Source organism: Podarcis melisellensis, assembly GCF_964234715.1.
Source record: "Podarcis melisellensis genome assembly, chromosome: 7".
Lineage (NCBI taxonomy): Eukaryota > Metazoa > Chordata > Lepidosauria > Squamata > Lacertidae > Podarcis > Podarcis melisellensis.
In genome coordinates this window covers 66,072,408-66,098,019 of record NC_138539.1, presented here as the reverse complement: position 1 = coordinate 66,098,019, position 25,612 = coordinate 66,072,408, and the positions used below count along the sequence as shown (strand labels likewise).

Sequence of the window (25,612 nt, the reverse complement as noted above, 5' to 3'; positions counted from 1 at the left end):
AAAAAAGCAGCAGTGCTGTAAAACCTGGTGTTGTTGTTGTTAAGTTATCTTGCGATTAATGTTAACTGAATATGCACAAAACAAAACATAAAAAACTAAAGCGACACCACAACACCCCTGCCAGCTAAACAACCACTGCCCAAGGCACTTGCTTTCTTTAGAGAGACGTGTGAGAAGCTACCTCTGGTTAAGCAGAATGCACCACTCATACATGGCAACTCCATGTTGCCTCTTCTCTCAAGATAGGGGCAGCTTTAAAAACAAACAAAAACAGTTCGGTAATCATAGAATCATAGAATCATAGAGTTGGAAGAGACCACAAGGGCCATCAAGTCCAACCCCCTGCCAAGCAGGAAACACCATCAGAGCACTCCTGACATATGGTTGTCAAGCCTCCAAAGACGGAGAATCACATTTCAATGGCATAGAAAATAAGAATATAGGTGTCTCTTTTGGCTCTAGGGAGGCTGAGCATCTGCTGAAAGGCCAGTGAGTTGGTTCACAAAGCAAAGGGCAGGGACGGAATATGGTTGCTGGTCTAGAATAATGGGTTAGGGACGCTGGTAGCACTGTGGTCTAAACCACTGAGCCTCTTGGCCTTGCTGACCAGAAGGTCAACGGTTCGAATCCATGCGATGGGGTGAACTCCTGTTGCTCTGTCCCAGCTCCTGCCAACCCAGCAGTTCAAAAGCACGCCAGCACAAGTAAATAAATAGGTACTGCTATAGGTCAACAGAGTTTCCATGCGCTCTGGTTTCCGCTTTGGTGTTCTGTTGCACCAGAAGCGGTTTAGTCATGGTGGCCACATGACCCAGAAAGCTGTCTGTGGACAAACGTCAGCTCCCTCAGTCTGAAGCGAGATGAGCACATCACCCCCATAGTCGTCCAGGGGTCCTTTACCTTCACCTAGAATAACGGCTTCAGGCAGGAGGCAGGAGAGCTCTGACAGAGTCCTGGAGTCCATCCACCTTCTTCCCAAAGCCTAGTAAACACTAACTAGGCTTTAGGAAGGAGCCCTCATGCCTTCTTCCCAAATCCACTGTTGCTCCAGGAGCTGTTTCCGTAGCCCCCATCTACTGGCTGGGTGAAATTGGGACGCCCTGTGAACAAGTCAGAAGCTGTTATGGTTTTAGGAGTTTTGTCACTGTCTCATACTTGGAGGTGAAACAGAATTTAAAAATTCCTTCCAGTAGCACCTTAGAGACCAACTAAGTTTGTTATTGGTATGAGCTTTCGTGTGCATGCACACTTCTGGTATGAGATGTTTCTCAGTAAGTGAAGTGGTGGCGTGATGAAGGGAATAAGAAAGCAATCCTCAGCATTTCCTGGTTACAGGAACATCCATTCTTTTACTGGAGTCTCTTGGGGGAAAATACTGGTTTTAAGGGATAGTTTCAAGAGTCATTATCAGGAGTGCTTTGGACACCCTGCCAATACATGGAGATCTTCAGTGCTGAAAGGGCATGTCATAATCCATCTACTGCTTGCAGTAGATGAAGTGCACATAATTATACAAACTCATATCTGAAGCATATGTGGCAATCCATGATAATTAGGTCTGATTATTATAAATGTCCAGTTTTTGCACCGCACTGTTTTCATTATGTAAATTTGGTATAATGAAATGGTTGCAGGTTGAGAACCTCAGGCTTGTTTAATGGTTGTGGGGGTGTGAGATGATCAGTATAAATACCAGCGTCTCACAGGAGGAGAGCATCACACTCACCTGCCAGACTCCTATCATCACAGCTGAAGCCAAGGTAAGCAGCTCTCCTTTCAAGCTTCCATGCAGCCTTGTGTTGGGTGATGTGCATCTTTACAGCAGTTCTTTTATCATGGGTAGTTCTTCAGAACTGTGGGTTTGGTGATAGAATGTATTGCAGTGCAGAAGTAGGAACAAGTATATCTGTATTCTGAAGGATCCTGAAACGACGAGCTGTTTTGGTCTTCCCTCAGAGCTTTTGAATTCCATCATGACCACCCTGCCTGAAGCCAATGCTAAATGCGCCGTTGACGTTTTCAAAGTGTTGGCCACTGAGCACCCATGCGACAACCTCGTGTTCTCCCCTGCAAACCTCACCGCAGGCCTGGGCCTCCTCGCTTATGCATCTGGTTGTGAACAAGCAGATCAGATTGAGAAGGTGGGTCTAATCAAGCAGTAGAGATGCAGCCTTCAAACTGGGCTCATCATTAGCAGATACCTTTCCATCACCGGTCATATTTGATACAAGTTGAGAATGACCTCACTGTGGCTTGATCCAGTAATAAGCCCAGTCAACGTCTCTGCACAAAATCCCATAAATGTGCAGAGATCAAAGAATACTGCATCACTAGGCATGGAGGAGAAATTTGGTTGAATGGAATGGAAATCTTCCAAATGGAATCTTCCAAATTTGTAGTTTTCAAAACAACGTATGAGCCAAAAACAGCTCTTTTTAAATAGATTTGTACTTACCTGTACTTATTTTGTAAAAGTAATATTTACAAAAAATCATATATTGGGGGAAATGTGCATAAAAATGAAGATATTAGTGAAAGTAGCATAACACACGCATTATATTGGGGAAATTGCTTGCAGAAATGTGTACATTAGTAAAAGAAAATGCATCTAAAAATGGGTTTATTAGGATAATTTCACACTAAAATGCTTGTGATTAAAAAAATAGTAAACTTTTGGAGAACTAAATTTAAGATTCGATTCCTTCAGTTCTCATCCTATATGAGATTTGTTGCTATCAGCTCAAGGCAGAACCATAGATTGCCTAAGTAAAGGTAAAGGTAAAGGTACCCCTGCCCGTACGGGCCAGTCTTGACAGACTCTGGGGTTGTGCGCCCATCTCACTTAAGAGGCCAGGGGCCAGCGCTGTCCGAAGACACTTCCGGGTCACGTGGCCAGCGTGACATCGCTGCTCTGGCGAGCCAGAGCTGCACACGGAAACGCTGTTTACCTTCCCGCTGGTAAGCGGTCCCTATTTATCTACTTGCACCGGAGGTGCTTTCCAACTGCTAGGTTGGCAGGCGCTGGGACCGAGCAGCGGGAGCGCACCCCACCGCAGGGATTCGAACCGCCGACCTTTCGATCGGCAAGCCCTAGGCGCTGAGGCTTTAACCCACAGCGCCACCTGCGTCCCTAGATTGCCTAAAGTTTGTTTCAAAGATTAGTATGCAGGAAGATATCCATCCTGCCAATGTCACATATGATCTAAGAGTCATGTGAATCGTCCCTAATATACATATCAGGATAATAAGTGCTGCTGTTATCATATTGCCTGTGCAACTGGAGCAATGTTCCAATTTCATTCAAGGTCCTGCATTGGGATGAAGTGAAAGAGTCTGACAAACCCAGAAGCAGGAGCCTGGGACATTCAACAACCAGACTAAGAAGGGTATGTAGAAGAACGCTTGGATAAAGGTGTATTCCTCCCCTGCCCATAGAACCCAGCTTGCATATTAGTATTATCTCCTGTTATCTCAGCATCAAATCCATGCCTGTTGGGAAGAAATATATCTGAAGGAAGAACAGAGGCAGTGAGCAGTCAATCAATGAAAGCGCAAATGTCATTTTCACAAATACATTTGAAACAAAATATTCAGATGTGAAGTTAACTGCCCCTCTTTAAGTTGAATGGGGAATACAGCCTGCAATTATTTGTGGTATATTTGTGGCTTCTCATTTGTGGTATCAGTGCAACATTGGGAAAACTATACAGTTCTATGAGTCTACTTGTGGATACATACATTTTGTAACTTCATTGCAGGCACAAGAAAAAGTTGAAACCTGCCCCAGACCAAGACCCCGTCCTGAGCCAACCAAGCCTGAAGCAACTTGCCCCAGACCAAGACCCCGTCCTGAGCCAACCAAGCCTGAACCAACTTGCCCCAAACCAAGACCCCGTCCTGAGCCAACCAGGCCTGAGCCAACTTGCCCCAAACCAAGACCCCGCCCTGAACCAGAGCAACCTAAACCTTGTGACAAGAGAAGAGTCATTCACCGCCCAGCTCCTTGCCCTGAACCTGAGCCTGAGCCACGTTGTCCTACACGCGTAAGTTGTGAAACATCTGGAGAGTTTCATCTAGATGATTTTTTCTTTTTTTTTAAATTTAGGGGGCTGTCTCTAAGCATTCTACATGATACCACACAACATGTGATAAAATTGACAGGAAAGTAGGGATGAAACCGCTAAATTCTTGCTTAGATGTGAAGTTCACTGGGTGATGTTGAGTCAGTCACCATCAACCCCCATCTAACGTTGCTGTGAGCATAAAATTGAGTAAATCACAAGAAAGTTGTGCTGGGCTGCCTGCAGGGATTCAGATGTGATAAATGTTTACTTCAGAGTAGGCATTCCTGAGTTCAATATAACTTTCAAGTAAGCATTCCTGCCTGAGATAAGGGTATAGATTTTCTTTCTCACAAGGCAAACCCTTAATAAGCAGCCAGGTGTCATGAGAATTAACCTTCTATTTTGAATCCTTAGGATGTTCCCTGCTACGAGTGTGAGGAGCCTGAAGGAATCCATACAGCATTCAGCAAAATCCTTGCGACTCTTAATGAGCCCAGCAGCAACTATACCCTGAGCTTTGCCAACAAGCTCTATGGAAACAAGGACATTGCCTTCATCCAGGTAATGCTAATTTTGGCTCCTATGGGTGCTTCACTGTACTGTAAGAACCAAGTGCACATTGCAACCTGCAATTGACTGTATCCTACCATAAATGGATTCATCATCTACTGGTGTCTGTCAAAGCTGTACCTCATTCCCAGGCCATCAGAGGAAATGATAACAATTACTTGCTCTACAAAGTGCTTTACCTACAAAATCCAGTGATGGTGGTGGTGGTTGCTGTTGCTTTTATTATTATTATTATTTATTATATTTATACCCCACTCATTGGGAGGAATTGGGAGGAACTGAATTTTTGAGGGCATTAGGCAACAATTGGAAAATTCCCAAATGAGAAAGGTGATTATGGATAATATATGGATCCAATGTTTTCTTGTTCTGTTCAGAAATTCCTTTACTGTGCTCTGAAACTGTACTTGACTGAAGTGGAGAACGCTGATCTGCATGATGCCCCAGAGGAAGTGAGGAGACTCATCAACCTTTGGGTCGAGGTCCAGACACATGGTAAGACCACAGCACACTCCAATGACTTCTTGATATAACTTTCATGACAGGGAGGTCATGATTTTTATTCTGCAAACCAGGAACCAATTAAATCTTACTGAACCAACAATCAGTCAAGAGCCCATTGTGGGATAGCCTCTACTCTCTTCCAAACCAGAGGAAAGGTCAGATTATCAAAATAAATGAAACTGGTGCCCATAATATTTTGTTTATTAAAACATTTAAATACCTCCATTTGGCTGCAAAGGACCACTCAGGGTATAATTAAGTACTTCATCTATCAAGTTGCTTAATTTATCTTCTATAAATAGTGAGTTAGAAGTTTTATGCTAACTCATACAGTGTAATATTATAACTAAAATCTGAATATATATATTTTTTATTTTTAAGAAAACCTACTATATCCATTTTTTTCCTAGGTAAGATCAAGGACCTTCTCCCCAAGGACAGCTTTGACTGCCTTGCTCAGCTCCTGCTGGTGAATGCTCTCTACTTCAAAGGACAATGGGAAGTGAAATTTGACAAAGAGCTCACAGAAGAAGCTCCCTTTTACCCTCATCATGCAGATGAGGTGGGTTAGAAACATATTCCTAGCTTCCTTGCTTCTTTTGTGCAGAGACGATGTACCTTGTAACTTCCAGACTACATGTTTAGTGTTGGAGTTGAGTTGCCCCAATGAGGTCTTGATGGAGGTCACTTGAAACACTTGGTGCAAGGAAGGCTCTGCAATGCTGGACGGTCATCACCCCTTTTAGCTAAAGATGATGGCCCAAAACTAGAGTTAGCCGTCCTAGAGCCCCACTGCTAACAATGGGGTTTAACTTGGCCACTTCATACCAGTCCAATTGATTTCAATTTAGTAGGATGGTTGCTGAAATTACAAAAGAGAAGAATCTGCTGTCTCCCTTTTCTTTTTCTCTGGGAGGTGTTTTTGGTTTGGTTTTTTTCATTTTGCAATGCCGAATCTCATGCTCTCAAAGAAAGAAAGAAAGAAAGAAAGAAAGAAAGAAAGAAAGAAAGAAAGAAAGAACTTCCCAAAGAAAACTAAGTTCCTTCTCTCTTTTTAAATATTTCCTTTTTTCCTTTTCTTCACAGAAGGAATGCCACAGCGTGCAGCTGATGCACAGGAAGGGTGTCTACAATGCAGGGACAATTGACCTATGCAACGTTCAAGTCCAAGTTGTTGAGATCCCCTACAAGAACAATGAACTGACCTTTGTTCTGCTGCTGCCAGTAGACTGCAGTGCAGAAGCTCTTGAACAGGTAAATGGTCTTTCCATTCCTATGATACTGTCCATGGCCTTATTCACCTTTTCCATTTCTGGCCCTCGATTTCAATAATACTGGTGTGGAAAAAGTCTGTTGATATATTTTTCTTATTGTATTCACCCTTGTTTTGATTCAATCTGGGATTGGAATGATATCACTGTAACTTCTATGTGTTCCTCTAGCTGGAAGATGGACTTAGCCACGAGCATCTGCTTGACCTGTCCTGTCATCTGAAGGCCGTTGAGGTGGATTTGGCCATTCCCAAGTTCAGCTCAGAGAAGAGCATTGAAGCCAACGAATACCTGAATCTGCCGGATCTGACTGACCACGAAAAGGCCGATTTCTCTGGAGCAACCACAACAGAAGGCGTGGCTCTGACTCAGCTGGTCCATGATGCTGCTATCGAGATTGATGAGGAGGGTGGTGAAGAACCAGAGCCAGTCCCTTGCCCCAAAGATAGGCGTCCACGTCGGGAACCTGTGGAGATCCGGGCTGACCATCCTTTCCTCTATTTCATCCGGCACAATTGCACCCAGAGCATCATTGCTCTCGGCAGATTTGCTAAGCCAGAATAAGAGAAGAGTTCTGACGCATGGAACAAGATCAATGGAAAACGGATATGGAAGATGTTTTATAGGGAAAAAAACACTAGTATTTCCCCCTCTGCCTCATATTTTGTAATGTCAATCATTGCAGATATTTGGTCCAAGAGAACTTTCATTTGGTGGTGGGTCTAATTTTCATAGTATGATCATGATGTTTTGGAGGATTGCTGTCCTACCTGTCTGCAATTCTTTCTCTGCCTATTTTACAACTTTTCGAGGAAAATCTTGCCTCCTGAGTGCTGAACCCTAGTTCTTAAACAGAAATCTAGGTAAACAGAACAGCTGATAAAACAGAAATGTCTATATTCTGAATGGAAGAGAGCTTCTTTCCCTTAAGGTCTTGCATGAAGCGCAATATTCAGGGCGTGCAGTTTTCCGTGCTACTATAGCACTGTGATGGAAGAAGCTGCCCTTCTTTGGGCTACAGTTGACAGCAGAATGGAGCCTGGAGGCAGGAATATGTCACTACTCTGGAATCTGCTTCCTGATGAATGTTTTCCTGTTGATTCCTGTTGCAATCCTGTCTGAATAACCGAAACACATTTGTATGCCTTCTGCTGAATTACTTTCCCTGAAGTCAGCATGAGGATTCCAGCCTACATCTACTTACCTTTGAGTAAGCTCTGCTGAATTCAGTGGGACTCACTTTTGAGTAGACACATATAGCATTGAAGTACAAAAACAGTAAACTGTAGTCTGGCTCCTCAAACTGATTTTTTTTTGCTATGATGTCTGTGAGACTATACTCTTTCTTTGAAACCTATGAAACCCTGTAACATCTTTTTTTCTGAACTGCACAATATCTCAATAAACAAAGCATTTAATAACATTGTTGTTTTGTCGTTTTCACTTATGTGAGGTGCATTGTAGAGTATGGGATCTCAAGACTTGTGATGAAAAGTCTTCCCAAGGTACTCAGACAATAGTTTTTTTAAGCCTCACCTAGTGTTCTAAAGCCAAACTATAAGATAGGAATCCCCCATTCACATCCAAAAACTGAGACACAGGAATACAGCTAGAAATACACACAAACGTAGCCACGCAAACAACCCTCAGTTCTGCTCCCACCTCAACTTAAACACGACTAGACAAGACCCCACAGCCCCATGTAAACACAATCAACCCCCCCTGAAAATAATCTCTACCCAAACACAGATAAGCAACATTTCCAAAATAAACCTATACAAAAACAGTCAAGCAATACCCACCAAACCCACCCAAACATAGTGTGGTGTAGTGGTTAAGAGCAGTAGACTTGTAATCTGGTGAACTGGGTTAGATTCCCCACTCCTCCACATGCAGCTGCTGGGTGACCTTGGGCTAGTCACACTTCTTTGAAATCTCTCAGCCTCACTCACCTCACAGAGTGTTTGTTGTGGGGGAGGAAGGGAAAGGAGAATGTTAGCCGCTTTGAAACTGCTTCGGGTAGTGATAAAGTGGGATATCAAATCCAAACAGGGAACTGCCCCTCCCCAAAGGACTACACGAACCCAGCCAGGATACTCTTTTGAAAAAGCACACACAAGGACACACATACCTCGCAAACTGCATACCAACACAGCCTTCCCTCCAGCTGAGAAAACCCCACAAAAACATAGCCCAGGAACACTCCCAACCACTTACACAAGCACAGCCAACCAACACCCCCCCTTTCCCAAACCCCCAAACACCAACCAAGAACTATCACCTTCATTCCAAAGCTCCCTCTATACACAGCCAAGCACTCCCTCTTTCCAAAAATCCTACACAAATGCAGCCTTGCAGCATTTTGCTCCCCTCCAAGATACCCCACACAAGACAGCTGGGCAGCATGAAGCCCTGTCCCCACTCACAACACCCAGTCAGACTATCACTTGAAATCCCATACAAAACATGGGGGGGGGGCGATCACACAGGGTCCCTGGACATTTGACCGTCTATTGATCCTTGTGCCACCACTGTGATTGCTTCCCCGCTGCCACCAACCCGTTTCTCTCGGGTACACACGGAGTCCAGACAGTTGTTAACATTAAACCAAATAAACAAGTTTATTTTATAAGCATTAACAAGTTTATGGTTTCAGATAATTTTTCTTGTCAGTTTCTTAATCTTAGTTTCTCTACCTGCCTAAAGCTTCCTAATAACTTCTGACTGATTATCCCAACTGTCTATCTGACTCCTCTTAACAGATTCTCTCACTCTCTCACATCAAACTATCCCAACCCACAGACTTATCTTCCCTTTCTCTTCTCTAACACCCGACTGACTCCTTAACAACACTAACTCTAACTCCTCCCCTTGGGTTCCCACTGGCCAATCACTTCACACTCATTTAACCCTTTCTTTATGACCCAGCATGTTTGCCTAGGAGGGCAAATGCCACAGGGGGGAATTCACATAGTGAATTAAATAAAAAGTTGAGAGATGAACATATTTTACTTTGCAATGCTGAGGTAATCTCTAAGGAAGCAGAAAGCTTTCTGTTCTTAGTAGGGATGAGTTGTCCTGCCTGTTTTGGTTCTGCCAATTTCTCATATTTCCAATCTTAAACTCCACTTTGTTTCTGCAGCAATTTTCAATTTCTTTTCTTTTCTTTTTTAAAGTGAAAATTTGCCAGCATTTTAGTGTGAATTTTGTCCTACATTTTGTTTGTTATTTTGCTACTATAGACATTTTTTGCAAACATCATTTCCCTAATAAAATTCATTTTTGTATGTTGTTTCCACTAATATACACATTTTTGTACACACTAGTTGCCTGGTTAACTGCATTGCAAAATTCAGAGAAATGCAAATTTCAAAGGGTGCCTGTGTTTTGGTTCAAATACTGTTTCAGAAAGTGCAAAGTTGGTAGGTTTATGTTTAAATGAGAAGTTTATCAAATTTCTCCTCCATTCCAACAGCTTAGCAAAATACAATAGGAACACTCCAAGCCAATTCAGAATCTTGGCAACGTGTATCAATCTAGTAAGAAATTTTCAGTCATGGAAGGGCGTGCAGTACTGTGATGTGACAGACGTTGGATCTGAGATCCAAATGCCAAGCTACATATTTGACTCAACATAGCACACAAAGTATCCATTTCCTAGATGAAGGAACATTTTGTCATATGTGGTGGGAATGTAAAAAGGTGAAAAGCTTCTGGGAGATGATATATAATGAAATGGAAAAAATGTTGAAATATACATTTATAAAGAAACCAGAAGCATTCTTACTGGGCATTGCAGGAAGTGATATAAATAGAGAGGACTGTAAGTTGTTTTTATATGCAACAACGGCAGCAAGATTGTTATTGGCCCAAAAATGGAAGCAAGAAGAACTACCAACAAAAGAAGAATGGAGGATGAAACTAATGGACTATGCAGAATTGGATAAGCTCACAGGAAGGATTCGAAACCGGCGGGACCAGAAATTCACAGAAGACTGGAGTAAATTTACAGACTATTTGAAAAGTATTTGTGATGATCAGAGTATGCTTGTAGGTCTGCAAGTAGTTTTGTGAGGAGTATTATTGGAATTATTGCAAAAATGGATAAGGGGAAGGATGGTTAGTTAAAACAATTAAAGGCAATATGAATTTAAGAAATGCGTAAAAGGTGGTCAAAACGGTGGATCATAAGAGGTGCTGATGGAAGTAAAAAAAAAAGATTATATAAGTGATGAAGTTCTGCGGTATGTATTGTAATTTATATGCTAAAATTAATAAAAAGTATTATATTAAAAAGTATCCATTTCCCAGAAGTAAATGTTTGTACAGAAACCCATCAACACCACCCTCCTCCATAGCAAACATTGCCAGACACCTGCCCCCAAATACATATACAATCACAACCAGGCAACACTCCCAGACCCCTCACACAAAAGCTGTCATGTAACACCTCCCCTCTGCACAGAAATACCCCACACAACACAACTTGATAAAAATCGCTCTCATCCACCCACAAATATAGCCAGCAACACCCACACCCACCCACAACACAAACAGATGCATGCAACACACACATTCAGACTCCCCAAATAACACACCCATGCAAATATGCACGCAATGAGAGACTCAGGCAGATTGAGGGGATGAGGCCAATAGTGGGGCCAACAGTCCAGAGGGCAGTTTCTGCATGTGCTGTAGAGGGAAGCGAGGGGCAGATGAGGCTCTTCAACCTGGGAAGGTAGTTAATCTAAGAGAAGAAGGAAAACTCTGGTTGTTTTGGAGGACATCTCTGGAAGGAGGAAAGGCTAAGGGGTAAACCCTACACAGATCTGGAGTGGAGTCCCTAAGGTGGTTGGATGGAACCTTGTAGGAACTGCTCCTGGGAACTGCTGCAGCCAAGCTGGTGCCAAATGCATTGCTCTGCTTTTCTTTGGCCCACATCAGCGAGGCCAAGAGGGGCAGTCCAGGACCTCCATACATTGCCCAGGCTTGTGCACCAGGAAGGGCACTTTGGTGCTGCTACCTCAGCGGTCTAACTTCACTCCCAGAGGCACACTCGAATGTCTCTCGAGACAGATGGATGCCAACAACGACAAACTGGTGAGCAATCTGGCCATTGCATTTTGCACCAGCTGAAGTTTCCAAACCATTTTCAGAGGTGGTCCCACGTACTGTGCAACACATTACAGTAATCCAGCTTAGATGTTACCAGACTGTAGGCCACAGAAGTTAGGCTATCCCTGTACTGATAGAGGAATAGCTGGACCACCAAATGAAGCTGACAGAAGGCCACCTGAGCCTCCAGTGACAGCAATGGCTAGGAGAGCACCCCCAAGCTGTGTACTCGCTCCTTCAGAGGGAGTGTAACCCCTCAAGAGCAGGCAGTCTTCCACCCATCTGGTCTAGGGAACCAACCACTAACAGTACCTATGTCTTATCTGAATTGAGCTTCAGTTTATTGGCTCTCATCCAGTCCATTACGAAAGCATGACACCCACTCATCCACTGCCACACCTGTAGATGTAAAAGAGAAATAGAGCCGTATGTCATCAGCATACTGCTGACAACACACTCTGAAACTGAATGGCTCCATTCAGCAGCTTCATGTAGATATTAAACAACACAGGGGGTAAAATTGAGCCCTGAGAGACCCCACATGGAAGGTCCCATGGTGCCAAGAAACACTCCCCAAGCATCACCTGCAGAAGACAACTATCCAAGTAGGACCAGAACCACTGCAAAGCACTCGCAACTCAGATAGCCTCTCCAGGGGGATACATTGGTTGATGGTATTGAAAGCTGCTGAGAGGTCAAGGAGGATTTACAGGGACACATTGCCCCTGTCTGTCTCCCAACAGAGCTCAGCATATAAGGTGACCAGGGCAGTTTCTGTGCCAAAGCCAGGCCAAAACCCTGATTGAAATGGATCTAGAAAATCCAAGAGCACCTGGATCTGGTCAGTGACCACCTGCTGAAGAACCTTGCCCAGAGGAGGGAGGTTGGCAGCTGACTGGCAATTAGGTTCTTAGAATCTAGGGATAGTTTCTTAAGAAGTGGTTTTGTTTTCTTCAAACAAGCAGGAACCACCCCCTCTTGGTCTAGGTACCTCCATGGCCTAGGCAGCTGTCTCCTCTTCCAAGAGGAGCAAGGGTCCAATCCAAGCACCTTGTCCGCACCCTCCAGCCTCATCTATTGAAATTCGCCCAACGAAACAGGATTAGATTTTGCATTACCCTGCAGTTTGTCCATTTGAATACAGAGGTACAGGGTTTGTCAATGAGGGCGGAGGTGTATCTACACCTTCACCACGTCATTGTGGGTGGCTATATGCCAGTATCGCAATCTCCACTTCCTTCTTCCTTCACCTGGGGCATAAACAGGAAGGAAAAGGCATGAATAAGGGGAGGGTTTTCAAACCTGCAATAATTTACCACTCACTCTTGTGGAGGGTGGGATCTGGAATCATTCTAGACTGAAAGGAGCTGTTGAGGATGAGTATAAATGATTCTGGATTGAGAAAAAACTATGTTTTTGTACTACAAACTGGTCAGTGCGAATGCAGTCCATATCTGAGAATACCCCGTGTGTAGGGGCAATTTTGATCACAAAAAAATGTAAACCACCCATTTCCTAGTACTGCAGTTATCACTGTCACCGTCCACTGAGACTTTGATGTGCCAATATAACATTTTTCTAAGTAAAACGAATTTCCAGTCATAGCCATGCTTCCAATTGTTTGAAAGAGGAAGAGGCTGAGACATCTTGGTGGTGCCAAGATATTGAGGGGAGTGGGTGTCAGGGCTTTTTCAGCCAGAACTCGCCCTCTCAGGTGGCAGCCATTGCCATTATAAGAGAACAAAGGGTTGTTCCAGCACCTCTTTTTCTTGCAAAATAGCACTGGTGGATGTAGTTGAGATTTGGTGTCATTGCCCAGTGGCTTTTCCTGAGATATTTTAAAAAGCCCGCTCACCCCTCTTGGTGCGGTGGCGTTGCAGAATGGCAGAGGCTTCACTGGGGGCCTCGGTGAGGAAACTTGAACTTCAGTGCCCCTTCCTGATAGGCGGTGGGGGCATAAGCCCCTGTCCCCTATCAGGAACTGGATCCTAGCCTGCGCCCTGCTTTGTCAAATGGGGATGCAGGCTGGGCCTTGGGCCATGCCAGGGGGTGGAGCCGATGGAGCAGGTAGGCTTCCCTCAGATCTGCCCCATTTAAGCAGCCTACACCTGGGGCACTACCTGTTCGTTAAAAGTGATCTGGTCTGCAAATTTATAGAGGGGAGGAGCTGTTCAATGGTGGTCCAGGATATTTTGCCATCAGATTTTCCCCCTTCTAGGTCAACACTGTAAAAAGGCTTGCTGTGATTTTGTAGACCAATTCGTGTCTTCTGTTATCCCCTCCACCAGCGGCGGCTAGTGCTCAGTGGAACTGGTGGAGAAGACAGGTAGGCAATTGATCGATGAAGCCAGATCCAATGGTGAACAAAGCCAACTCGTTTCTCATTCCTCCCCTGTCCTCCTGGCTAAGTTGTACACAGGAAAGACTGGGACTAAAGAGGAAGAGCCTGGCAGGGTGTGCCACACCTGCACCGGTTGTAGGAAAGACAGGTGAGGGCTGAGTGAAGGTAGACTGGTTTTGTTGGAGCAGTGCCCCACTAGCCCTAGTAGGTGACCTCTCCACTGCCCTCCTTATGAGACCTACTTAAAAAGATTGCATTTAAGAAGTAACTCTGTTACAGCTGGCCAAGCTTACAGGCTAATAAAGATGTATATCAACATCAATATAGATCTCCCTACCTGCTTGCTCTATATCTCAAACACTACCATTCACTAATGAAGCTCCAGGATGATTTACATCAACAAAGAATGTAAAAACGGTGCAATAAAATATAAGCTGGATATGATAAAAAGCAATTCAAAAACCGTAAGAATGGTAGAAGAGGGCAGGACTTGATTTCCATGCACACAGTGGTGTAGCATGGGGGGCAGAGTGCAAAGTTCTGAGAGAGGGGCAACCAGGCAAACAGGCTCACCCATCAAAGCTCCATGGCTGAGCTCCTGCCACCCTCTGGAGCTGCAGGGAGGCAAGCCGTGCCCAGGCCAGGCCTTCGGGGCTGGAGTCGCGCATCCTTCTCCTCATGGCCAGTGAAGGGACGCCTGTGTGCTCCACCCTTGGGCTGGCTGAGCCGGGAGGCAGCAGAGCCGCCAAGCCTAGAAGCCACATGGTTATCGCCACCACCACCAGCAGCAGCCATGTGAACCATGTGCCTCACAGGTTCGGTGCACATCCCCCAGGACATGCCTCCACCCCAACTGCCCAGTCCAACACTTGCCCTGTCCCGGGCACCAGCAACCCATGCTACACCACTGCATCCACACCCAACTGCTAGAGACCAAGTAATCTGCAAATTCAGCAATTATTAATTCTTAAACATAGGAACAGCATGAATTGAAAGCAGGCTGGGGCATCTAGTTCTTTGAAGCCCCCTTCAGAAATAATAGGGGAGGGAGCACACCTCCCGTTGGTGGCCCCCTGCTCGTGCTTTCGCTTGGTGGCAGTGGCAGAAACGAGTACATTTCCCACACTGCCCAGCCTGCCATGGAAGGCTTAGAGGACATCTTATTTAACGAAGTGCTTGCCTTGCAGCTTGTCTCTCTTAAACAAGAACTGAAGAGTAACGAGAAATTTCTGACTCCCAGCTAGATATCAATAACTCCATTGCCACCTAGTGACTAAATCATATAATGACACTGTCCAAACAATTCAGGAAGTTAAGAAGGCGCTTGCTGACATAGACATGAGTTAACACTCGCTGTGCCCAAACTCCCTCCAACACTGTGCAAAGGTGTAGAATTAATCTGTTTTCAGTCAATTCCCATCTAAGTCAAGTGATTTCTTCCTTGATATAGATGTCCTTTTCCTTCCATAAAATGGGAAATGCTTCCAACTGCACTGTCACTGTCACTGTCACTGACTAGTGATAAGTGATTGGTTATATTGGAAACTTCAATTTTTGACATTGTAGTTTTGCTTTTTTACCTTATAACATCATCTGTTGTTTGCTTATTGGACCTGTTTATATGAATTTGTAGTATTTGTATCTTGTTGTTCTTCTCTTTACCTTTATTACTTTGTGCCTAGAATTGGGATTGGAAATATTAAATGAGGATCTTCAGAGCAGAAACATAAATGCTCCTCAGAGCTCCATATGTATTAAATAGTTCATGGCACAATGAATTATCTGGATGAATTCTAGCAGATCACAGAACAGCCTATTTATCCTAGTCCTGCCTGCTTCTCCTGACTGCTCTTTGGGACATTGGTCATATTTTAGATTTTTTTTTGTTCTAAGCCATGTGAATAACACGCTACCCCAGGATGGATTGTAGTTTGTGAACCCTAAAAGCACATAGCAAGTGATGGCTCTCCAGATGTAACAACTTACAAAGAACCTAGATAGGTAGAACTAAAGTTACATCTGATGCAGCCTTCTGTTTTGAACAATGTTCAGTCTGGTGTTTCTTGAAAGGTGGCATATATGTCAGTGTGGGGTAGTGGTTAAGAGCGGTAGTCTCGTAATCTGGGGAACCGGGTTCGCGTCTCCGCTCCTCCACATGCAGCTGCTGGGTGACCTTGGGCCAGTCACACTTCTCTGAAGTCTCTCAGCCCCACTCACCTCACAGAGTGTTTGTTGTGTGGGAGAAAGGGAAAGGAGAATGTTAGCCGCTTTGAGACTCCTTAAAGGGAGTGAAAGGTGGGATATCAATTCCAAACTCTTCTTCTTCTTCTCTTCTTCGAAAACAACAGCTCTCCTCTGCCACTCACGCTCAGCATCTTGAATTGTATTTGGAACTATAGTGCCTTTGGACTCGAACATTTCATTGAGCCATTTTGACGGATAGAAACATTTTCCACGAATATGCCCAGTCTATTTTTTAAAACATCTAATCGAGTGATCCTCACCATTTCCTCCAGTGGTGAATTCGTACCCACTGTCCTGCTGTGTCATTTTCAATTTCTTACACATTTTTTTTCAAAGCCCATGTAGGGTGGTGTGGGGAATAAGAAAGGAGCCCTCTGGCTTTCCTGCCTCTAGGGACACACATTCTTTCAATGGAGTCTCTTGGGGAAAAACTTGGTTTTAAGGGACAGTTTCAAGGGGATATTTGGAGTGCTTTGGGACACGCTGACAATACACCGATGCTGACAGGGTGTGTCACATTGTGCCTGCACTTTGCACTAGATGAAGTATACATAATTAAGCAAAGTCATATAGGGAGTACATGTGGCAATCCAAGATAATTACCTTTGGTCATTAGAAATGTCCAGATTTTGCACCGTACTGGTTTCATTATGTAAATTTGAATTAATCTAATTTTTTGCAGATTCAGAAAATACAAAGTAGTTCAATGGTTGTGGGGGTGTGAGGTGATCAGTATAAATACCAGCATCTCACAGGAGGAGAGCATCACACTCACCTGCCAGACTCCTATCATCACAGCTGAAGCCAAGGTAAGCAGCTCTCCTTTCCAGCATCCATGCAGCCTTGTGTTGGGTGATGTGCATCTTTACAGCAGTTCTTTTATCATGGGTAGTTCTTCAGAACTGTGGGTTTGGTGATAGAATGTATTGCAGTGCAGAAGTAGGAACAAGTATATCTGTATTCTGAAGGATCCTGAAACGACGAGCTGTTTTGGTCTTCCCTCAGAGCTTTTGAATTCCATCATGACCACCCTGCCTGAAGCCAATGCTAAATGCGCCGTTGACGTTTTCAAAGTGTTGACCACTGAACACCCATGCGACAACGTCGTGTTCTCCCCTGCGAACCTCACCGCAGGCCTGGGCCTCCTCGCTTATGCATCTGGTTGTGAACAAGCAGCTCAGATCGAGAAGGTGGGTCTAACCAAGCAGTAGAGATGCAGCCTTCAGACTGGGCTCATCATTAGCAGATACCTTTCCATCACCGGTCATATTTGATACAAGTTGAGAAAAAGAATGACCTCACTGTGGCTTGATCCAGTAATAAGCCCAGTCAACGTCTCTGCACAAAATCCCATAAATGTGCAGAGATCAAAGAATATTGCATCACTAGGCATGGAGTAGAAATTTGGTTGAATGGAATGGAAATCTTCCAAATGGAATCTTCCAAATTTGTAGTTTTCAAAACAATGCATGAGCCAAAAACAGCTCTTTTTTAATAGATTTGTACTTACCTGTACTTATTTTGTAAAAATAATATTTACAAAAATTCATATATTGGGGGAAATTTGCATAAAAATGCAGAAAGTAGCATAACATGCATTGTATTGGAGAAACTGCTTGCAAAAATGTGTACATTAGTAAAAGAAAATGCATCTGAAATGGGTTTATTAGGAGAATTTCGCACTAAAATGCTTGTGAATTTTTATGTGGATCTTTTTTAAAAAAATAAATAAAAAATAGCAAACTATTGCAAAATGTGGAGAACTAAATTTAAGATTTGATTCCTATATGAGATTTGTTTCTATCATCTCAAGGCAGAACCATAGATTGCCTGAAGTTTGTATGTATGTTTGGATCATTAATTTAGCATGATTCTGATATCATGGGCCAAACATGTTGAATTATTTTGAAGAGTAGTATGCAGGAAGATATCCATCCTGCAAATGTCACATATGATCTAAGAGTCATGTGACATACATATCAGGATAATAAGTGCTGCTGTTATAATATTGCCTGTGCAACTGAAGCAATGTCCCAATTTCATTCAAGGTCCTGCATTGGGATGAAGTGAAAGAGTGTGACAAACCCAGAAGCAGGAGCCTGGGACATTCAACAACCAGACTAAGAAGGGTATGTAGAAGAACGCTTGGATAAAAGTGTATTCCTCCCCTGCCCAAAGAACCCAGCTTGCATATTAGTATTATCTCCTGTTATCTCAACATCAACTCCATGCCTGTTGGGCAAAAACATCTCTAAAGGAAGAAAAGGGGCCTTGAACACTGAATCAGCTCTTAAAAGTGCAAGTGTCATTTTCGTAAATATATTTGCAACAAAATATTTGGATGAAGGAGGATTAAAGCATCAATATATGTGTCTGATATCAGTTGAACATCAGAACAAGGATTGGCTGATGTTTGAAAAACTAATTTGGTTTCATGCCAACATTTCTTATTCCTTTATTGTAAATGGGCTGGAAATGAACTACCTATGGATGCAAACATTTTATAACTTCATTGCAGACCCAAGGTGCTGGTGGTGCCAAACCGAGACCCCGTCCTGAACCTAAACCTTGTGACAAGAGACGAGTCATTCACCGCCCAGCTCCTTGCCCCGAGCCCGAGCCCGAGCCACGTTGTCCTAGACGCGTAAGTTGGGAAACATCTGGAGAGTTTCATCAAAATAATAATAATAATTACACACACACAAATAGACATTTTGGGGGTTATCTCTAAGTATTCTAAATGATACCACACAACTTGTGATAAAATCGACAGGAAAGTAGGGATGAAACCGCTAAATTCTTACTTAGATGTGAAGTTCACTGGGTGGTGTTGAGTCAGTCACCATCAACCCCCATCTAACATTGCCGTGGGCATAAAATTGAGTAAATCACAAGAAAGATGAGCTGGGCTGCCTGGAGGGATTCAGATGTGATAAATGTTTACTTCAAAGTAGGCATACCTGAGGTCGACTTTCAAGCAAGCTTTGTTGCTTAAGATAAGTTTGTAAGTTTTCTTTCTCATAAGATATACCCTTAAGAAGCCAGGTGTTGTGAGAATTAACCTCCTTCTTTTTGAATCCTTAGGATGTTCCTTGCTATGAGTGTGAGAAGCCTGAAGGAATCCATACGGCATTCAGCAAAATCCTTGCGACTCTTAATGAGCCCAGCGCCAACTATACCCTGAGCTTTGCCAACAAGCTCTATGGAAACAAGGACATTGCCTTCATCCAGGTAACTCTAATTTTGGCTCCTATGGGTGCTCCACTGCACTGTGTGAACCAAGTGCAAATTGCAACCTGCAATTGACTGTATTCTACCATAAATGGATTCATCATCTACTGGTGTCTGTCAAACTTGTGCCTCATTCCCAGGCAACCAGAGAGATCTACTACGGTAATGATTATCTTCTCTATGAAAGTCTCCACCTGCAAAATTTAGTCTTTTGAAACTACAAAGAGGCACTGAATCTTTAAGGGAATTAGGCAGTACTCAAATGCGAGAGAATACTCTGGACATTTTCTGTTTTGTTATATTTTTACTGATACATGGATCCAATGTTTTCTTGTTCTGTTCAGAAATTCGTTTTCTGTGCTCTCAAACTGTACTTGACTGAAGTGGATGGTGTGGATTTCCATAATGCCCCTGAGGAAGTGAGGAGACTCATCAACCTTTGGGTTGAAACCCGTACACATGGTAAGACCACAGAATGCACTAATGACCTCTTCCTGACATAACTTTCATGATAGGGAGGTCTCCGGTCTTTGTTCTTCTCATGCTGGTTCAAAAAACCAGTTAAATCTTTCTTATTCTCCAAGAATAAGCTAAGAGCCCACTGTGACCTCTGCTTTCTTTCAAACATGAGGAAAGGTAGGATTGATTTGTTGCAATAAACTGGTGCCCATACTATTTTATTTGCTTATAAAAACAGTTAAATGCTCCCATTCTGTTGCAAAGGACTACTTAGGGTATAATTAAGTACTTTATTCAAGCTGTTCCATTTATTCTCCATTAACCATGAACTACAAATTGTATGCCCCCATTCCCAAAAAACCCATTGTAACAATTTCTTTGCCAGGTAAGATCAAGGACCTTCTCCCCAAGGACAGCTTTGATTGCCTTGTTCAGCTCCTGCTGGTGAATGCTCTCTTCTTCAAAGGACAATGGGAAGTGAAATTTGACAAAGAGCTCACAGAAGAAGCTCCCTTTTACCCTCATCATGCAGATGAGGTGAGTTAGAAACATATTCCTAGCTTCCTTGCTTGTTTTGTGCAGAGACAATGTACCTTGTAACTTCCAGAATACACTTATAGTGTTGGAGTTGAGTTGCCCCAATGAGGTCTTGATGGAGGTCACTTGAAACACTTGGTGCAAGGAAGGCTCTGCAATGCTGGACGGTCATCACCCCTTTTAGTTGAAGATGATGGCCCAAAACTAGAGTTAGCTGTCCTAGAGCCCCACTGCTAACAATGGGGTTTAACTTGGCCACTTAATGCCAGTCCAATTGATTTCAGTTTAGTAGGATTGTTGCTGAAATTACAAAAGAGAAGAATCTGCTGTCTCCCTTTTCTTTTTCTCTGGGAGGTTTTTTTTTTTTTTGCAATGCCGAATCTCATGATGTCTGAGAAAGAAAGGAAGAAAGAAAGAACTTCCCAAAGAAAACTAAGTTCCTTCTCTCGTTTTAAATATTTACTTTTTTCCTTTTCTTCACAGAAGGAATGCCACAGTGTGCAGCTGATGCACAGGAAGGGTGTCTACAATGCAGGGACAATTGACCTATGCAATGTTCAAGTCCAAGTTCTTGAGATCCCCTACAAGAACAATGAACTGACCTTTGTTCTGCTGCTGCCAGTAGACTGCAGTGCAGAAGCTCTTGAACAGGTAAATGGTCTTTCCATCCCTATGATATTATACCCTATATAATATCATCCCTACAATATATCCCTAATATAGCTATTCACCTTATCCATGCCAGGCCCTTAATTTCAATAATACTGGTGTGGAAAAAGTCTGTTGATATATTTTTCTTATTGTATTCTCCCTTGTTTTGATTCAGTCGGGGATTGGAATGATATCACTGTAACTTCTATGTGTTCCTCTAGCTGGAAGATGGACTTAGCCACGAGCATCTGCTTGACCTGTCCTGTCATCTGAAGGCCATCGAGGTGGATGTGGCCATTCCCAAATTCAGCTCAGAGAAGAGCATTGAAGCCAACGAATACCTTAATCTGCCAGATCTGACTGACCACGAAAAGGCCGATTTCTCTGGAGCAACCACAACAGAAGGCGTGGCTCTGACTCAGCTGGTCCATGATGCTGCTATCGAGATTGATGAGGAGGGTGGTGAAGAACCAGAGCCAGTCCCTTGCCCCAAAGATAGGCGTCCACGTCGGGAACCTGTGGAGATTCAGGCTGACCATCCTTTCCTCTATTTCATCCGGCACAATTGCACCCAGAGCATCATTGCTCTCGGTAGATTTGCTAAGCCAGAATAAGAGAAGAGTTCTGATGCATGGAACAAGATCAATGGAAAATGGATACGGAAAATATTTTATAGAAGAATATTGTTTTCCCCTCTCCTCTTTACTCAGCAAGGTCAACCTTTGCATAGCTTTGGGCAAAGAGAACTTTCATTGGGTGGCGGGCCTAATTTTCATGGTATGACAACAATGTTTTACAGGATTGTTGCTCTACCTGCCTTCTCCTGTCATTTTACATCTTCTCAATAAGATGTTTGATAAATGACAATATTCGGTAAGTGCATTTTTCCCTGCACTATAGCACTGCGATGGAAGAAGCTACACTTCTTTGGGCCACAACTAAATTTTTCTAAATGGAACACCTGGGTGGAGACTGAAGTCAGGAAAATGTTGCTATTCTGGAATCTGCTTCTTGATGAAAGTCGTCTTGTTCTTTCCTGATGCAAATCTGCCTAACCAACTGAAGCAAAATTGTATGCCTTCTACTGAATTATCTTGCCTGAAGTCAGCAGCATGTGGCTGCCATCCTAGATCTACTTACTTGGAAGTAAGCCCTGCTGAATTCAGTGGGATTTCTGAGTAGACATGTATTGGATCACACTATGAAACAGGAAACTGCAGTTTGGCTCTTTGAAATGAAAATCTTTCCACGTTGCTTGTGAGATTATAGCTTTTGTTTTAAACTTATGAAACTTTCTTGCATCTTTTGTACTGAAGCTGCACAATATCTGAATAAACAAAGCATTTAATAAAACTTGTTTTGCGGTTTTCACTCCTGTGAGATATATTGTAGAGTACGAGTTCCCAAGGATTGCGATGACAAATCTTCCCCAGGCACCCAGACAACAATTTTTATGACTAAAGTCAACCCATAAGATAAGGATCCCCTCTTTCTCATTTCAAAAATTGAAGAATTGGTGTGCACAACATCACAAGATGAGTGGTATTTGGAGGTGGCGGCACAGAAATCAGTAACTTTTCCCCAAACATAGAATAAGGTAGAGGTTGAGTCTGAAACCCAAATGCCAGACCACGTATTTGACCCCACATAATGCAACAAAATATTCATTTCCTAGGAGGAAAACTTCTCACAGAAATACAGACAGGCAGCTCCAGTTGCCCCAGACTTTTCCTTTCCTTTCCTAAGAATGCCTCTGAAGGAAAGAAAGATGTCTGGAAGCTAGCATTGCCTCTGGAAGAGTTTAAACAAGTGGGGCAGGGTTAGACTTCCTGATACACTGGATCAGGCACAGGGAACTTTTCTGGACCAAATGCAGACCCCAGTGCCTCTGAATCTCCCCAGCCCAGCTCTTAATGCTACATGTTATCCCTATTGTCACAGCAGTGTGAGATCCCAGGGGTTCAGGCGCTTACCCAGGGTTTGCATCTGCTTCAGAAATGAGGCACAGCGGAGACTGTAGTGTCAATATGGTTTTATTTACACACACATACATAACCTTGGTTTACTGTGGAGGGAATTCCAGCATTACACTCTGCAGGTTCTGAAGCTTCAATAGGCAGCTTGGCAGCGACTTTGAAAGGCCCCAGCAGCCAAGAGATTGGTATGTGTGTTGTGCTCTATGTATTCCAGCAGCTCATGTATGTATTCTTGTGCTCTCTGCACTGTCTGGTGGCTTTGGGCCAGGAGGGTGCTGGAGAGCTCCTGGAAGTATCTAACAACGGAGTAGGTCCTTTGCTCCTTTCATAGGTGCAGCAGGCTTTGGTCTAAAGGCAGAAAAATCCTCTGTTCCATCTTAGTCTCTTTGTTCCAGCCTGTCACCCTCAGCTCACAGAGTGTTCTGCCCTCCCTTCTCCCTCTCGCTGCTAACAGGCTCCATAGATCTCTCCCTGTAGCGAAAACACAGCTAAGAAGCTCAAATCATATATGTGACTGACATTCTCCTTTGGAAATAAAACCAATATCCAGACTTTAACATTCAAAAAAATTACTTGCAGAAACTTATAGATGAATGAAAACATAATATTTAGAATCACATGCTTATCCAAGCATGGGCTTACAGTCTTTTATTCTAACTTCCAAACAACTGTATTTTTCCTCTCTTTTCAGAGCTCAGCCCTTTTAGCCTTCTGTATCTCAGTTAGGCCACGCCTTGCAGCTCCTATGAGAGATTTCCACTTTTACCTTCTCCTGCAGCTTTGATCTCTTTCTTTCAAGCAGTGAAGAAGCACTCCAACACTCCATTCAACTTAGCAGTGTTCACAGTGGATTCGAAAATGGAGTCTCTCCTTCACTGGATACCCCCCCATGTGACCAGCATTAGCCAATCACGTGTGAACTACCAGAAATCTCTCTAGAATTCACATACCAATCATTCAAATTCAAACTCATAATAATGCATACAAGCGTTTACAATTTCAGTGAATTAAATTACTACATTCAACACCCCCAGCCTACGCCATCCAAACCTGAAGCTCTGGGCCTGGCTTTTGCCTCTGTTCACCATTCCCTGATGGGAGAAGAGGCTCACACTCCTCTGCTGTCCAGCCCAGAGCAACCGCTTCGTTAATTACTTATTGCTTTCTTTTATATTACATGATGGCTCTTCTTTCCAGGTGATTCCTGAGCAGGAAACTGATACTGCCTACATTTTAACACTGCTAAATCTAACATTTGTCAACCAGGTTAATACTCCAACATTTTTTTTATTATTTCTAACATTTATTAACCCTATAAATTAGTGGTGTCTTACACCCACAAACCCTGGCACCCGAAACCTGTAGCATTACCCTCCTCTAAGAAAAGCACATCTGCACCAGATGTGTAAAAGAATTACAGAAAAGTTAGTAAAGTCACTTAGAGTAGTAGTAGTTGTTGTTGTTGTAGTAGTAATAATAATAATAAAGCAAATCATAACACCATAACATTGTCACAGCCCATTCCTTTCCTACACTTCCCTCTGTCGAGATGCCCCACCAGGCCTTCTTATTTCTTTTGCTTTCCTGCAGCGCAGGAGAACTAAAAACACACAGCGCCCACAGAACAATTCCTAAAAATAATTTATCAGTTCAGTTTCTAAAAATTATCAATGGGTTCCCATCACATGTAAAACAAAAACCCCCCACACAGTCTACAGTGTTTAAAAGATTTTCTGGAAGATTTTCTGGAAGGATGATTGTAGTAAACCAAGGGTCAGCAACCTTTTTCAGCTGTGGGCCGGTCCACCGTCCCTCAGACCATGTGGTGGGCCAGACTATATTTTGGAAAAAAATATATGAATGAATTCCTATGACCCACAAATAACCCAGAGATGCATTTTAAATAAAAGCACACATTCTACTCATATAAAAACACGCTGATTCCTGGACCATCCATGGGCCGGATTGAGAAGGCGATTGGGCCGCATCCAGCCCACGGGCCTTAGGTTGCCTACCCCTGTAGTAAACAGTCTCCGAAAGCAGAACACAAACCCCTGCCCACCCCCCACACTGAGCAGCTTCCTCCATGGTGCTTTGCTTGGGATTTACACATAGTTCTCTGTTCAAGTAGCTGTTCAAGGGGCAAACTCCCTGGTGATTTCAACCTCACCTGATTCTGCAGGGACACAAGCCTTGCTCTGTTCCTGGGTTTTTCCCACACTAAGAAAGGCACCACCATTTTCTCAAGCACACAGGGAAACACTCTCAGCACAATTTCTTTTTCCATCGCAAATTGATCAGGAGCCTGATGTTAGTATTTTCATTTTCCATTGCTGTTGGATCTCATGATCCACTGTTTACAGTCCTTTGTGATAGGAGTGTGGGAATGAAACTAGACACTGTACTTCCGTCCTGTGGGCTTTTGTACTTTCTCTTTGCTCGCTGCTTTCGGACAGAACAGATGGGTGATGTTGCTGCTCATACTAGCCATGTTTGTTGTTTTGATTTGTAAATAAAGGAAGCTTTCGTGATGCCAATGCCTTCACAGCCTCGCTTCTTGCTGTTACTCTGCTGATGCATTAGTGTGCCCACAGCTCCACCGGAGGTGGGTCGCTGGACACCTATGTGAGCTCCCAGACCGGGCCGTGG

At 43.4% G+C, this 25,612-nt stretch overlaps 2 protein-coding genes across 2 annotated transcripts; both read left to right on the top strand.

Annotated features, from left to right (window-relative positions):
- Window positions 1-1,711: 1,711 nt before the first annotated feature.
- On the top strand, window positions 1,712-7,830 carry LOC309373757 (serpin B3-like). Its single transcript, XM_081918252.1, has 9 exons — window positions 1,712-1,760; window positions 1,957-2,141; window positions 3,306-3,386; window positions 3,759-4,043; window positions 4,479-4,625; window positions 5,012-5,129; window positions 5,549-5,700; window positions 6,225-6,392; window positions 6,581-7,830. The coding sequence occupies exons 2-9, from the start codon at window positions 1,974-1,976 to the stop codon at window positions 6,971-6,973; spliced, it is 1,512 nt and encodes a 503-aa protein (XP_081774378.1). The 5' UTR covers window positions 1,712-1,760; window positions 1,957-1,973; the 3' UTR covers window positions 6,974-7,830.
- Window positions 7,831-16,880: 9,050 nt separating this feature from the next.
- On the top strand, window positions 16,881-22,340 carry LOC309373764 (serpin B3-like). Its single transcript, XM_081918269.1, has 9 exons — window positions 16,881-16,918; window positions 17,115-17,299; window positions 18,158-18,238; window positions 18,628-18,753; window positions 19,194-19,340; window positions 19,685-19,802; window positions 20,185-20,336; window positions 20,820-20,987; window positions 21,209-22,340. The coding sequence occupies exons 2-9, from the start codon at window positions 17,132-17,134 to the stop codon at window positions 21,599-21,601; spliced, it is 1,353 nt and encodes a 450-aa protein (XP_081774395.1). The 5' UTR covers window positions 16,881-16,918; window positions 17,115-17,131; the 3' UTR covers window positions 21,602-22,340.
- The last annotated feature ends 3,272 nt before the right edge of the window (window positions 22,341-25,612 follow it).

Bases quoted from the DNA above. Each gene is read 5' to 3' on its own strand.
- LOC309373757 (XM_081918252.1), top strand. From the start codon at position 1,974: ATGACCACCCTGCCTGAAGCCAATGCTAAATGCGCCGTTGACGTTTTC. The intron at 3,387-3,758 runs GTATGTAGAAGA...ACTTCATTGCAG, and splicing joins CAACAACCAGACTAAGAAGG to GCACAAGAAAAAGTTGAAAC. The intron at 4,044-4,478 runs GTAAGTTGTGAA...TTGAATCCTTAG, and splicing joins AGCCACGTTGTCCTACACGC to GATGTTCCCTGCTACGAGTG.
- LOC309373764 (XM_081918269.1), top strand. From the start codon at position 17,132: ATGACCACCCTGCCTGAAGCCAATGCTAAATGCGCCGTTGACGTTTTC. The intron at 18,754-19,193 runs GTAAGTTGGGAA...TTGAATCCTTAG, and splicing joins AGCCACGTTGTCCTAGACGC to GATGTTCCTTGCTATGAGTG. The intron at 20,988-21,208 runs GTAAATGGTCTT...GTGTTCCTCTAG, and splicing joins GTGCAGAAGCTCTTGAACAG to CTGGAAGATGGACTTAGCCA.